General features: G+C 33.9%; 1 protein-coding gene across 6 annotated transcripts in view; it reads left to right on the forward strand.

The window, feature by feature from the left end:
• KATNBL1 (katanin regulatory subunit B1 like 1) overlaps positions 1-8,368 on the forward strand; it is a 63,058-nt gene extending 54,690 nt beyond the window's left edge. For 4 of the 6 annotated variants that reach the window (XM_019935224.3, XM_073800706.1, XM_019935223.3 and 1 more), the window contains 7 exons: positions 475-522; positions 3,196-3,314; positions 4,049-4,099; positions 4,194-4,283; positions 4,627-4,716; positions 5,525-5,618; positions 7,387-8,368. In XM_019935224.3, the coding sequence (XP_019790783.1) occupies positions 475-522; positions 3,196-3,314; positions 4,049-4,099; positions 4,194-4,283; positions 4,627-4,716; positions 5,525-5,618; positions 7,387-7,419 (525 nt within the window). In that variant the 3' untranslated portion in view covers positions 7,420-8,368. The remainder of the gene's footprint in view (positions 1-474; positions 523-3,195; positions 3,315-4,048; positions 4,100-4,193; positions 4,284-4,626; positions 4,717-5,524; positions 5,619-7,386) is intronic. The other 2 variants (XM_019935225.3, XM_019935227.2) reach the window with 2 other exon arrangements.
• The last annotated feature ends 7,907 nt before the right edge of the window (positions 8,369-16,275 follow it).

Here is a 16,275-nt window from a genome sequence, read left to right on the forward strand (position 1 = left end):
ATCTGTAATTTCAACATTTGTAAATAACAGTATTAAAGTTTTGATGTGTATTTTTTCTCCATATTGTTTGATAATTTGATTTCTATGTTTAATAAATTGGAATATTTTTCCATGTAATTAAAATAACACTTCTACAATTTTTTCCCTTCCAGTTTTATTGAGATATAATTGACATACAGCATTTTAAAAGTTTAAGGTATACACATAATGGTTTGACTTAACTACATCATGAAATGATTACCACATTAAGTTTAGTGAACATCCATCATATATAGATACAAAATTTTAAAAATGGAAAAAAAATTTTTTCCTTGTAATGAGAACTCTTAGGATTTACTCTCTTAACAGCTTTTATATATAAAATACAGCAGTGTTAATTATATTTACCAAGTTGTACATTACATCCCTAGTGCTTATTTATCTTATAGCCAGAAGTTTGTACCTTTTGACTGTCTTCCTCCAATTTCCCCTCAGCCAAGCCACGTCCTGCCTCTGGTAACCACAAATCTGATCTCTTTTTTTGTGAGTTTGTTTATTTGTTTGTTTTGATGTGTAATAGACCTACAACACTATGTTAGTTCCTGGTGCACAGTGTAGTGATTTGATATTTCTGTACATTTCAAAATGATCACCACAATAAGTCTAGTTATCATCTGTCACCATACAAAGATATTATATAATTAATAGATACATAACATTACATTGATTAAATTACCTTAATTTCTTTAACTATGACTTGGTAAACTTAGTATTGTTTCTATCTGGCATGACAGTTTGAAAAGCATTTTCTGTGGCATACAAGCAAAAAAAGAATCTTTTTATATTTAAATGGTCATAAGTATGTAGATGAATGAAAATGAGTATCATACGTAGGATAATAATTACAAGTAAATGATACAAAACAAAGGTAGAAAACAAAGTGTTATTAACTAAAACCATAATGAGATGATGCAAAGATTCCATTTGCCAGTGGAAGTGTTCCTGTGTAAATAAGATCCTGGGGGAGTTCCCTGGTGGTCCAGTGGTTAGGACTTGGTGCTTTTACTGACGTGGGACTAGGTTCGATCCCTGGTCAGGGAACTAAGATCCCGAAAGCTGCTCAGGGAGGCCAAAAGAAAAGATTCTGGAGTAATAGAAAGTTAGTAATGCTAGGAGAGATGAAGGAAGTGTGTATGGTATCTGTGAGAAAAGAGGGAGCAAGGAGAATTTAATAGTGAATTTTTTGAGCCCTGGAGAATAGGATACCTACAGGTACCTAAACCTTAGTGTTACAGAGGATCACTGTCATACTAAGTCATTCACAAATGTTTATTGATTGCTCCCTGCTGTGCAGTGCATTCTGCAGGCTCTGAGAAATGGATTGGTGGGTGAAAAACAGACACTACCCCTACTTTCATGTAGTTATAGAAGTGATGAGGCCGACACAGATCAGAAAATCAAAGAAACTACATACCCTGGAGGAAAAGAACATGTGACTATATAGTCCAGAAATCTGGCCTAGATTGGGACCTAGGTTGGTTCTTCAGTTGAACTGAGGGAATAAACATTCTCAGTGAAAATGCCTTAAAGCTGCAGTTTCACATTTGTATTAGTGCCGCAATGTGGCATTTTTTCAAGGGCTTCCTTTAACCTTGCTCCCATTTCACTACTTTTCACAAACCTGCATTAACCTCAACTAATGGGTTTATTGATTGTTCTTTTGTTGTTTCAGACGTTTTTTCCTGATTGACTAGTGCCTGCTCTAAAAACCTAAATTTAAAAGTGATGCTATATTATTTTGTCAAAGTTCAAATATACATAACCTTTTCACCCGACAGTTGCACTCCTAGGTATATACCCAGAGAATTGAAAACATAAGTCCACACAGATATTTATGAACAGATGCTTATAACATTTTATAATAGCCAAAAGTGGAAACAATCCAAATGTCCATCAATGGACTATGGGTAAATAAAGTGTCATATTCCATACAATAGAATATTATTTGATCATTAAAAAGGAGTAAAACACCAATATGCTACACTGTATATAAATCTTGATCTTTCACACATCATGCTATGTGAAAGAAGCCACACACAAAAAAAGGCCACATATTGTATGATTCAATTTATGTGAACCGTCCAAATTAGGTAAAGTCATAGGGACAGAAAGTAGATTAATCGTTGTGAGGAACTGTAGAGAGGGGAGAGTGGAGTCCAGAGTTTCTTTTGGGAGTGACGAAAAGGTTCTAAAATTCATTATGGTGGTGCTCGCACAACTCTGTGAATGTATATACTAAAAGTTACTGAATTGTACATTCAAAATGGGTATGTGAATTATATCTTAATCTGTTATTGAAAAAAATTGGATCTAGCTGTTCCAGTTCTAAAATTAATCCTACAGAAGGTTTTGTACAAGTGCACGTATTTATATACATAAGGATGTTCATTGATGCACAGTTTTAATAGGGAAAAACTAGAATCAATCTAAAATTATGATACATAAAGACTGGAGAATATGTAATTGTTTTTTAAAAATGAGACTGATCTATGTTCTGACGTTGAAAAATCTTCATAATGTATGTGAAAAAACAAGGTTTTCAAAAATATAGATATTAGAATATTTTAATTTTATATCTACCTAATTTGTCTTTGTCTAGAAAGTGGTTTGAAAGATACTTACCAGTCTGTTAACTGTGATTACTCCTGAGTAATGTTAGTTGTTTTTGTGGGCAAGTAGAGAATATTCACTTTTTATTTTATAAAGTTTTGTGCTACTTGAACTTTTTACAACAGGAATATATTACCTTAATTATACAGAAAAAAATGAATGAATTTAAATACTTGTCACAAAACTTAATTTCTGTGGTTCCCTACTCATGCTGTTCAGTTGGTAATGACTAGCCTATATGTTTACCTTTTTATTTAATACACATTATAAATTAAATCCTAGGTTTTTAGGTGAGTAAAAATAATTTATTCTATGAACTATTGAGATTTAAAAGGAAAATGGTAGCAAATAAGAAAAAGTATTGATAAAAAATAAACAGGTCCTAAATTTATTCAAATCATTTGTTTACTGTGTTCACTGCAATATTCCTTTTTGTGGGCCAGTAAAAGGAGTCATCTTTGCCTAATTTTAAAATATGTCTACCAGAATAATTTAATTGAAAAAAATGGTTTCATGTCATATCTTAATTAGATTCCTGCCTTTCAGGTTTCTCAGGACCATGAAACAATGACACAGGTTTTGTTCAGCAGGAATTTGAGATTGAATGTAGCTTTAACTTTCTGGAGAAAGAGAAGTATAAGTGAACTTGTAGCTTATTTGGTGAGGTAAGTGTGACCCTTTATGGTTTTGTTCAGTAAAAGTAATTTCCAATGTATTATGTAGAAGTGCCTCTACTTTTTTATGTTATACTGGCTAAAATTCTGAACTTCCTATGTTTAGCTTCAGTAGTAGCAGTATGGTTTAAATTACATTTATCTTCGGTCTAAGAGTAACCAAAATACAGAAAACCATCTGTTTTATCAGATTGAACAAAGCTGTTACCTTCTCTGATTAAGATTCTTATCTATAAAACTAAGAGATACCATTATGGGAAAACCAACCTTTAAAAATCCCCTTTGAGTGAAAATTTTAACCATTACCTTCCTCACTGTATTTAAGTCTCCTCAAATGTTACCTTGGTGAGGCCTTCCTTGACTACCTTATTTAAAAATACGTATTTCTTCACTCCCTATCCTTCTTTGCCATTTTATTTTTCTCCATAGCCCTTACCACCATCAACATGCTTTATATATTTCACTTGTTTATTGTCTGTCCCTGCCCTCTCCACCTCCTCCCACACTCACACACATATTGAAATACAAGCCCTATTTCTTTGTTCACGGCTAACAACTGACTCATCCCTAACAACTGACTCATCATAGACACTCAGATCAACAACTGACTCATCATAGACACTCAGATCATTTGTTGAATGAGTAAATTTCTCAAAAGCAGTGTGAAGGTTATAATATGAAAATAAATAAGGAAATCAGCTATCTAAGCAATTTTGTTCCCACAGGATAGAAGACCTTGGAGTTGTGGTGGATTGCCTTCCTGTGCTCACCAATAGGTATAAAGAATATTTTTCAGAAAAAAAGTACATTTAAAGAAGGACAAATGATGACCTGTTCATAATTTTATAACTTAGTATTTATTTACTTTAGTTTACAGGAGGAAAAACAATACATCTCACTTGGCTGCTGTGTAGACTTGTTGCCTCTAGTAAAGTCACTACTTAAAAGCAAATTTGAAGAGTAAGTGCTAATCTGAATCTCAATTCTTTTTTCTCTTTCAGCATCCTTGATCTTGTGCCTTATAAGTGCATAGTGGTAGACTGAGCTCCATGAGACATACATGGTTTCTGTTTTCCAGGAGCTTATAGTCCAATTAGGAAAAGAATATGGAATGACTAGAGAACAATTATAAAACTGTCTATAAACATGTTACATAAAGTATAGTTTTGTGAAAGTAGTGAAATAAATTTTTTAAAAGGGAAAGATAAGTGTGTATGTGTTTTTTGAGGGGGGTAGAGTGTCATCTTTTCTAAAGGCTTCTTGGATGAAAACACTTGAATTTTGTAATGAAATGTCATTTCAGATATATAATAGTTGGTTTAAACTGGCTTCAAGCAGTCATAAAAAGGTGGTGGTCAGAACTATCATCCAAAACAGAAATTATAAATGATGGGTGAGTATACCTTTAAACTCATACTAATAAAGTTTTTTTTCAGGAAAAGCAGCTTGATTAAGCTAGGTGAGAATTTTATTTCATGATTATCAGTATGTAATACTTATTCTCTTCATTTTCAGAGAAATATTAAATTGGGATACTGTTCATATGTGAAAAGTTGAATTCCAGAGCCCAGTAACCCCCTGTATATATTGTTCTGGCAGAATCCTACCCTTCATTTGGGGAGGCAAAAGCACAGCAGTGGTTTAACCCTTACATCCATTAGAAAGGAGTGAGAGAGAGAAAAAGAGATGGCTTTTAGTGGAATAAGATTGAGGCACAGGAATGGAGTCATCCTGTGGGGTCCTTTGGCTCCCAGACATTAACATGAGAGTCCAGTGTGGATGATTACACTTCTAAAAACTGTATTATAATCATAATTTGAGTATTGCCTTGATGTGAAAATGTGTGGGTATTCTACCAAATGAGCCAGATTATCATGAAATTACAAAAAAAAAATCTCCCAACAGTTTCCTTTAAATCCATAATTTGCTTTCTAGGCTCTCAGAATTTTCCCACTTTCCCACTTCATACTCGATTGTCTGAATGTTCCAAATGCCTGTTGTTTTCTTACTTCCTCTAACAACTAGGTAACCTTTAATTTTCATGATTGACATGTACTAGTTTAAAGATTTGCTTGACTTCAAATGGTATAATTGTATCCTGAAAAATACTTGAAAATTTTAAAGCTGTTTTCATTAAGTGTATTTACTACCAAAGTCCATATCTTACTATATTTGCATTTTTTCTTCTTTTTTTCTCCTAGAAATATTCAGATTTTAAAACAACAATTAAGTGGATTGTGGGAACAGGAAAACCATCTTACTTTGGTTCCAGGATATACTGGTAATATAGCCAAGGTAATCTATATTTAAGCTTAGTTAAAAATTAGACATAATGTAATAGTATTATACATTCATAAACGAACTCTTTCAAATGTCCAATTCAGTACTACTCTAATAACATCTAAAGTCAATTTCATATTCATAAACGCTTAAGGTCCTCTGGATATGAATATGACTTTGGCAAGGAATACAGGAATTAGTCATTGAATGTGTTTCAGATACAGCCACAGAAATAATGTGGTAGTAGGTATTTAATGACCTAGCTCCAATTAGAGGAAAATATTTGAAAAAAGCTTAAGAACCCAGGTTAAAAAGGCAACTGAAAAGACAGTGCTACTCAGAAGCAAGGGGTGAGGAACATAATCAGTTTGGGGGTATTTTTACTTGGCTTTTGCTAATGTCATGCTTTTTTGGGAAAGTTAAATTGCTCAAATCACAGTATGAATTTGACATCGTTCTTTATTGATTTGCTTGTCTCAAAGGAAAAGGTACAGTGTTATTTTGGATTTTAATATTTAAACTCCAAAATAGTTTTGGTAGTTAAAACATAACTGCAGGAAAAAAATCACTGTTAAGAAATATTTCCACCCTTGTATTGGGCATACTGCTATCATATAAATTGGTATTAGCCAGAAATATAAAAACTTTCTTTAGTTTAAAAAAATACAATATTTATATTTATGTCTTAGACTTACTTATAAAATTCTTCTTGGAATACCTTCATGAAAGGAAGCATAATGATGTCAATAAGAGGATTTATGTCTTGGACTTATAAAATTCTTCTTGAAATAACCTTCATGAGAGGAAGCATAATGATGTATCAAGCAAGTGTGTTACCACTGTGTATAATTTTACTGTGTAGAATTCTTTTTTTTTTTTTTTGTGGTACGCGGGCCTCTCACTGTTGTGGCCTCTCCAGTTGCGGAGCACAGGCTCCGGACGCGCAGGCCCAGCGGCCATGGCCCACGGGCCCAGCCGCTCCGCGGCATGTGGGATCTTCCCGGACCGGGGCACAAACCCGTGTCCCCTGCATCGGCAGGCGGACTCTCAACCACTGCGCCACCAGGGAAGCCCTGTGTAGAATTCTTAATGATGAAAATGTTATGAACGGAAATCAATTTCCTGAAGTTTTTTTATTGTTACAATTTTAATTGTTCTTTCGATAATAGGAGGGAAAATGAAGTAAAAGTTGATAGAAAATAGAATACGTGATATATCACCTTTTTCTTGTCTTCTTAGTAGTAGAACTGAAAAATTGTTTCCTTAGAAATTTGCTTTCAATTGTAATTTTTTATAAAGGGAGAAGCTTTATTGTGAACATAACCTTAAGATACTGTATTTATTATTGCAAACAATATTGAGTGATTAAAAGATCTATGAAGTGCCTTAAGCTATGATAAAACCTCTTTTACAATATTAAACCCTCAATGCAATTTTTTGAGGGTAGAAATCAGAACGGCTATCCTCAAGCTGGTCTAGAGTTTATATAGCACTGAAGGAGTTGCTGTGAATGATGTAATGATCTTGCTTACTCTATAAAAGCAGAGTTGTTTGATCACAGAAACTAAAACATTCACTAAGCACTTTGCAAACACTTATTGAGCACGTGCTGTGTGCTACAAAAGTGCAGAGAAAATGTTGAGTAAGACAAATCTTTTGCCCTCAAAAGGTCACAAAGGGAAACAGGCAAAGCTAGTGACCAAAAGGGAGAAGAAAATGGGGTGTGTGTATGTGTTGTATTTACAGTACTGGCTAATGAAATGTTTTTGTTTTATTCTCTAAGGATGTAGATGCTTATTTATTACAGTTGCATTGAGAGACTTCATCTACTAAATAGCATTTGGTTATTCAAAACACCTCTGGACTATATGATTTCCCCAAAAATGTCTCAACTGAGAACTGTGAACTGTGGAAGAAATCAAAACCATTTTTTCCTTTAAGAAGCCACATAATGAAACCACTAATGAAACGCTAAGGATCTACTTCACATTGAAGTGGAAAAATATCCAAAAGGAGCAGCTTCAACTTCAGTGAGGTGAAAGTGCACTATGAAGATTGTTCACCTTTGCTGCAATTTGGGATTTATATGGTTATTTGGTAACATTGTTTAAGAACTACTGGGTCTTAATGCAATCCTGCATAAGAATATAATTTATACTATGTGAAAAATAAGACAGGACTTATTACTAGGAATTATAAAGACCAATCATCATTACTTTTTTTAAGATTGTGTTTTATAAAAAAACACTTAAATGTGTGCAGCTACTATTTTCTTATGTTGAAAAGACTTTGAAAGTTTAAACCATAGCAGATAATCAATACTAAAAGTTTTTTGTTCACACTGAGATACTGTGTATGCAGAATGCCTTAATTATTAATAAGCCAATGTGTATGATACCAATATCTGTTTAAGAAAATTAAAACCAACCATGATTCTGGCATGATAAAATCATGGAATTAAATCAGGGGTTTCCATTCATGTAGAATGTTGTTGTTTAAACTTATTCCACACCATTCTTAAAACTTGAGAATATTTTTAGTATCTCTGATTTATTTTTTTTTGCCAGAATCATCATGTCATATGTGTATGTGTTATCCCCATACATAAGAAAAAGGTGACTGTGTATTTGTATGAATGCTTAACTGGAAATGTCCATGGAGTTGGCTAATTTATATTCACTTTTTATTGTATATAGATTTCTAATATTTTCAGTTCTGTATCATTTAAGTTTTCTTCATTTGAGTAAATTCACTAAATATTTCTATTTTTTGCTTTTTTAAATTCTGATTTTATATGAATTCTGATTTTTTTCACCACATATGTTTAAAGAATTGCATACAATGCTTTAGAATTGTTTACACTTAGTGCTGACCTTGTATTTTAAATTCCAACACTTTACTACCTCCTCCAAAGTTTGGTATGAAATGCCAGCAGACTGTATGAGGTCTTTTTTTTTTTAATACCACTCTTAGTATCAGTGAATGTCTTAACATTCTGGAATGTCTTAACAGCTGTATGCATTATCTTGAAAGTGGCTGGGGTTAAATGCCACTCTTGGTGGTTCATACATCATCTCATCTTTAATAAGCCTGAGAGACGTCTGAGCAAAGATTTTGAGTAATTGAATTTCTGTGCAGTAATCCTTCCAGCACTTGAATGTAAATCTTTAGCATTTATCCAATTAGCCACTACTGATAAGAATCCAAAACAAGCATCTTTCTTGCTTTAAAACATGTTATTTTTTCACTGAGTTCTATTTTTGTGTAGCTATATTTTGTATAGCTATGTATTCCTTACAGTGAACATCAATTGTAGTAACTGGTTATTCTCTAAAGTTTTTAGATTAGAATAATTTCAGATTACTGCACTTCTGAGTTTTGAGAGTTATTTAAGAAGTCATTTTTCAGGAGATGGGAATTTGAATTGTAAACCTGCATCATCTCTGTGAAACCTTAAGATGATGAAATACAACCCTCCTTTGTTCCTATTCCTTTTAGTTTGCACTCTCTTATCTAACAGTTTCAACCAGTCAACGCAGTTGGTGCATGGTGCTAATGAGGCTAAGGACAAGAGTTCAATCCTTTTAGGTGTTTGTTAACTGTACACACATACACAGAACTATTCATGGCTACAGACTGCACCTTCTCTTAGGTATCCATCTCACAAATTCACTCTTGGTCACAAGGAAGATGGTGTGTATAGCATAACACAAACCCTTCACCTCAAATGGAAAGATAACTAATAATTGGCACATGGGATACTATAGACTTTAATCTAATATTTAAAATAATATTAAAAATAATGTAATATCTAAAATTCTGTGTCAATATAGTTTTCTCTGGGTAAGTTCAATGACTAAACATTGTCCTCTGAAAATCAAACTTAATCAAACTTCAGTAAAAATTAGGTACAAATACAAATGAAACATAGTAAAAAAAAAAAAAAGGTATTATCCTGTTAATGCTGAGTTTGGGTTTGTTAAAGGAGAGTAGATAATACTTCTTTTTTACATACTCAGAGCCATATAAGGCAGCAGTCTTTAGCTCACAAATATTATTCAATGGCACACACTCCCAATTTCTGTTCTTGGCCTTTGCAGTTTACCTTAGTACCTACCTCTCTCAGTTACTGAGTTATGATTAGTATTAGCTGATTTTAAGATTCTTGGATAAAAGGTGTTGGATAAGTAAATATTGATGAACTCTTAGGTTGTTATCAAGCCCTTCTCATGCTGTTTAATTAGAACAGTGTTGATCTCCAGAAAGAGCCAAAGAAAGTGTTTACAAAGTATTTTGGCTGTTGTATTGACCTAGATTAGGACAATTGCTGTCTGTCATCGCTCTTTTGTTGCCGTGTTGCTAAGCAGTATAACTGAAGGACTACCCAAGGTCTCTATGCCTTTCTACCTCTTCTACCTTCTTCAGTTTTCTGTTCATGACTTTCTAACTTTGCAAGTCCAGGGACAGGTAGTTTTTTGAGATGGTAGAGGGTTATAATCAAGTAATTTGCTTCTTCTAGAGATAAAGTAAATGGTTTTATAATGAGTGTTCAGAATAAAAGTTAAAAGTTAAGAAGCAAGCCTTGTCAGATGGTTTTTAAAACTAATCTTTTGGCAGTAATTTCAAAAGTAATTGACATACATTATTTACATGAATCCTGAGGTATGAGAATTTGGATATAAATATCTATATCTACTTTGAGGGATCATTAATATCAGCACTGAACTCTAAGGGCTACTGAGGAAGTAAATCCTAATGCCCCTAAACATACTTGGTACATGTCATGTCCTAACCTTAAAAATCCTTGTGTGGGTTCAAAGCTATATATCTGGACTTTGAAATAGTTTCTCTCAAACTTAGAACATTTCTATATTTGGCAAGTTGTTGATATAATTACTATCAATGGAAAACTAATTTGAGTAATAATTATTAGCTATGAAATGCTGATAATAGAAATTATATCTAAATGTTTATTTAGTTACTTAAGTTAGTCAAGGAATTTGAAAAAACAAAATTTATGTTAATATTTTGGTGGGTCATTCCCAGTTATTTTTCTTCCTATTTAAGAACAAAATGGTAATGTCAATTGCCTTTGTTGATTTAAAGAAAAAAAAAATAGAATCACAAGCAGCTGACTCAACTGGAGTGATCTATTTGGATACACTACTTATCTTTCAACACAGAATTTTATTTTCTAGATTATTTTCAGATGAAAATAGTATTGCTGGACATTTATTGGTAGGTATTTACTCCTATGTTATTCTTTCTCCCTTAATTTTTAATTCTTCTAGCTATGGAAATTGTCATAGAACTTTGTGACACACTATTTCCCCTCCTTTTTCATCTGTAACAGGCACATAGAATAAAAAGTTCATCCTTAAACACTGTATGGTTCTAATTTGTAATATAATTTGATTGATTCAATAACAGCACCAAGTATAACAATAAAAATAAATACTGCATATCATAAAACCAGGATACTGAGTACATTTTCCAATGCTGTACTTAATATATAGAATATTGTAGTCATCATAATTTTCTCTGGGTCAGATCATTGACCTAACAGTAAATGCTAAAATCAAACCTCAGTAAAAATTAAGTACAAATACAAATATATACCACAGTATTTTCTCTTACAGACTATAATTAATCATAAAACATGAAAAGACATAGTTACTGTGTACCAGTAGTTCTATGAAAGGGCAGCCCCACAGCTGCCAGTATTTTTTATAGCAATGCTTATTATATATTCTTTGATATACAGAATTACTATTCTCTGAACTACGAAGAACTTTTCTGTTGGTAGATGCCATGAGTCTAGATAAGGAGTCAGCCCCCAAATGTACGTTGTGTTCAAGTTCTGTGCTTTACAGTGTTCTGTATTTTCAATCAGATTTAAACCAGGATTTTTTTTTTTAAAGGTCCCTGGACCTGGCCAAGACGGTTGTGACACTATGGATTTATACAAAAGCTCAGAAGAGTTGATCCAGCTAGAGTGAGAGTCCTGGGATACACTGAATTGCTACAATTACTAGCTTCTAGAATTACTGTATTGCATTTATTAACCAAACTTGCAACATGGGGCCTGGATTGGAATTAGACTTCACTTTCCAGAAGTCAGGAGCAGAATTTGCATCCATTTACTTTTCTACTTTCATTTGAAAAAGAAAGGGGAAGGAGGAGAAAGAGAGAGAAATGTAAAAACTTCATTAGACCTCTGCATGAATTAGTTGAACCAGTGAATGAGGACCTGCGTCACCTCTCATTTGCCCTGCAGTAGCCCGCTGGTTCCTCTGTACACATGTAGCTTAGGCCCAACGACAGCAAGAGAAATGCAAGTTAACAACCTTCCTTTTAGGTAGGTTCCAAAGCTTACAAAAGGTTTAGAAGATGCTTATCTTTCCCCCCCTTTGCCATCCAGATTCCTTTCCCCTTACTTAGAATATAGATGACAAGAAATCAGTGAAGGGGAGAAACCAGTTCACTTTTCAATCTCTTGAAAGCCCCCCCCCCCACGCCCCCTCTCCCTTAGACATAGGTATTCTTCAAGGTTCTGTCTTAGGTTCTTTTCTCTTCTCCCTTTACCATTTCCCTGAAAAAAACATTGTTTATTCCCATGGCGTCCTTTATCATCCACATTAATTGTTCTCATTTGGGGAACAGAAGGGAGGTCATTTTTTGACTGATCAAATAGGCATGGATCTTTTTTTTTTTAAGGTTGAGAAAACACTGAATTGTATGTTTATCATTCTCAAATGTATATCTTGCTCTAAACCCAACTCAGCGCATACACTATATATCCAATTGCCTACTGGAAACATCCACTGGGATTATCTTGTAGACATCCTAAATAAAGTGTATCCAGAATTGACCTCATTCTCCACTTCCACTCCCTTGCCCTGAACCTGCCCCCAACCCCCTCTCCTACCACCACTCAGGGAGATAAAAGTGTTGTGTCTGGGTGTTGGATTTCCATTCTCATTGAGTATTCCTAATATCAACAATTATCAAGCCACAACGCCATGAGTCATCTTTGAATCATCTCCAAATCGCTCATCACATCCTGTTGGTACAGCCCCCTAAATTTCTCTCATCTTGCTGTATCCATCCACTTCTGCCATTACTTAGTCCACATTATTCCAGCAGCCTCCTGACTGCCCTCTCTGGCATTTGTCCCACATCCCTACAACCTATTCTCCACACATGCTCCCCCAGAATAGTCTATAGAGCACAAATTTTTACCGTGTCAACTCCTTAAGGCCACTTAGGAGAGATTCTAAACAGTATCGTTTACAATCTCGACAGTGCCACCTTTCTCCCTTCCCCTCCCGATGCTATAGCTAGAATGAACTTGTTTCAGTTTCTGAAAAACATTACACTTCCTCTGCAAGGGTGGTTTGCCTGAACACTCTTCTCCCAAAGTTCACCCATTTATCATGTTCTTAGCCTTCAGGTCTTAGCTTAAACACAGTATTTCTCGGAGACTTCTCTGAAGCCTCTTCAGCTGTTAGAGGACTCTGCCACAAGAACCTGTGTAGAGGTTGAAAAACAGGGTTTCACCTCAACCCTGTTTTTAACTCTGTGTAGTGTATTGTAATTGCTTATTATCTGTCTTCCCAGGTAGACTGATAGCTTTATGAGGCCAGGGTCTGTGTTCTCTGTCATATCCCCAGTACCTAGCATTTACCTAGCCTACCAGTAGTAGGCATTTAATTCTTAGGAATAAAAATGCAAGGGTGTGGCATCTTTGGGCATACACTGTGGGAGGAAGTAATTTAGTAGTCCAAAGCTATTGTGCGATAGCATAGCAGCTAAAAATGAGTAGTTATAGAATCAAAATATCCAATTTTCTTCTCTCGCTTTTTTGTTTTATGAAATTGGTTTATAAATGTTCATGCTGCAACAAAATACAACCTTAGCTAAAATGTGTTTCTTTTTTAAATTATTTTTGGCTGTGTTGGGTCTTCGTTTCTGTGCAAGGGCTTTCTCTAGTTGCGGTGAGCGGGGGCTACTCTTCATCGCGGTGCGCGGGCCTCTCACTGTCACGGCCTCTCTTGTTACGGAGCGCAGGCTCAGTAATTGTGGCTCACGGGCCCAGTTGCTGCGCGGCATATGGGATCCTCCCAGACCAGGGCTCGAACCCGTGTCCCCTGCATTGGCAGGCAGACTCTCAACCACTGCACCACCAGGGAAGACCCATGTTTGATTCTTAAAAGATGTTACATTTATTTCTCTATGGTATGGTTTTACACTCCACACAGGACCCACGCAAGTAAGGACCGTCTATAAAAAAGTTCAAAATTAAGGTATTTTCATGTAATGCGTAAAATACATAAATTGTCCTGGAATTGATGTTTTGTGTTTCTCTTCTGCTTTTATCTTAAAACAACTGAGAATCATGTGAGGGTTTTTTTTCTATTAGTTCCTTTTTAAATTACAATAGTAGTTCATACTTACTTTTGAAAATAGAATAAGAAAAAGAAGAAAATTAACTACCCATAATCTCATCCACCTAGAGAGGAACCACTGTGTCTATCTTTCCAGATTTTATTCCATATGTATGCATATTTTTAATGCAAATGGATTCATACTCTACATACTGATGTTTGGTATATTGTTTCCTACTTTCCATATCCTGGAAAAGCTTGAAGGTAACTGAAAAACTTTTTTGCCTATTAAAGCTATGTCTTAAAAGCTATTAATTTCTTTGGGGAAATTGGAAGAGGTGAAAAAATATTTCAGAATTACCTTTGAAGAATTTTTAGTATAGGATTCTGTTTTGTTTGACCATTACTAATCATTACGTACTTTTTAAAAAATTTTAGGAAGAGAGCTTATAAGGAAAAAGAATATAATTTTCTGTATTTTGAAAAGAAACATAGGTTTGTTTAAATGATTCTAAGTATTTTGGAACAAAATTTCAAAATTTCAACTTCTACTGTAGTGTATTTCCCCTAGCCATCAAACTTAATTTTCTGAATAAATAGTAGTTCAGTCCTTATTTATGAAACTGACATAACATTAAGCAGTACTATAAATGTTGAGTCAGTATAGAACTAAGATTTGATATTTAAGATTCAGCCCTATCCAAATAAATGAATTCCAAATAACCTGACTCTCTCTTAAAACATTTTCGACAGAGTCCATCTAATGAGGTGCTTCTAAGTGAATAATTTTCTCTTCTGCCTAAATAATTGTTCGTTAGATTCTGTATTCTTAAATAAAAAGTAATCATTCCACTCTGTCCAGGAAGAAAATCACTTAATGCTGGAAATGGAGAAAAAACTAATGGTGAATAGGAACAGAGGTAGGTAAAGCTAGTTAATTATACATACACATATATATATAATGTGAATATTACCCTATGCCTAGGATCAACCTATTATCCTATGCTGTGATCAACCATAAAGATTATTATATCTTTATGCAGAGTAAAGGGAGGGGGGTTTTCTTACAAATGGACACATAAATGACTTATTGAATGAACATTCTCCAGTAATGGTTTAGTGTGTTTACACTGCTAACTAGGTGAAAGTCCTTAGTCTTCATCAACTCGCAAGATCACACTTTATATTGGCTTGCTTTCACAAAGAACCATTTAAATGTTTGTTTTAAAGAACAGCAATAAAATTTTATTCTCCACATTATTTGAAAAGTTATTGGTGATTTAACCTAGTATAGTTTTGGAAAGTTGTTGGTGATTTAACCTAGTATAGTTTTGTTTTCTTTCACTTGGCACTTTTAAAGCCAATTAACAGCAAAAGAGATCAATAGAAAGTTATTTAGTACCCTTCTAATAATTTTTGAACATTCGAATATAACTTATTTTGTCATTTATGAGCTTTTTAAAATAAAGACAATTTTTAAAGGTGACTGGATAGCAATTGAAACAAACCTAACATGTTAGGCTTTCAAGAATGTCTGATAATATTGATTCAGGGCCATGTTATTGTTGCCTTAGTCTAATAATTTAATCAGTAATTTCTGCTTAGTCAGAATGTAGTTAGATTATTGTGTATAATGACTTCATTCTACAAATCTTCAAAATATGAAATAGCAAAAGTTTGCTTTAAAAGTTTCTCATGATAACTAGAAATTATAGATTGGTCAAATTATTTAAAGTAATCTTCTGTAAATTTTATTATTTAAATATTGACGTAAGGTTGGATTTAAATAGGGAAAACTATAGTTACAATAATCAACATGTGTTTGTGTAGTCTTCAAGAGAGTAGCTAATGTTTTAGAAAAGTATGAAACCATATACTTAAGATTTTCTTGGACAAATGATACACTTTTGTAATTTGAACTAAATGAAAATAAAGACTTTCTTTTTCCGCTTTTATGAGGTAGTAGGACCTATTAATTCCTTGCAAATACAAGTTGATACGGGAGGACTCAGTTATAAGATTTGTGTTTAAATGACACAGCTTAGTGCTTTTTTTTTACATGTTAATTCAGCTGTTGACTAGTGTATTTGAGGAACTGCATTATATCTTTGAAATCAAATACTTTAATTAAAAGATATTTATAAAATATACACAGCTTCCATGAGCTGCTTGTAGCAGCTGGCCCACCCCCATTTGTCAAATCACATGTGTGAGTTTCATGTCTGCTACTTTTACCTCTTGATCATTCTTTTCCACCTCTTTTAAGTAAAAAGCAACAGCTGACT

Source organism: Tursiops truncatus, chromosome 2, assembly GCF_011762595.2.
Source record: "Tursiops truncatus isolate mTurTru1 chromosome 2, mTurTru1.mat.Y, whole genome shotgun sequence".
Lineage (NCBI taxonomy): Eukaryota > Metazoa > Chordata > Mammalia > Artiodactyla > Delphinidae > Tursiops > Tursiops truncatus.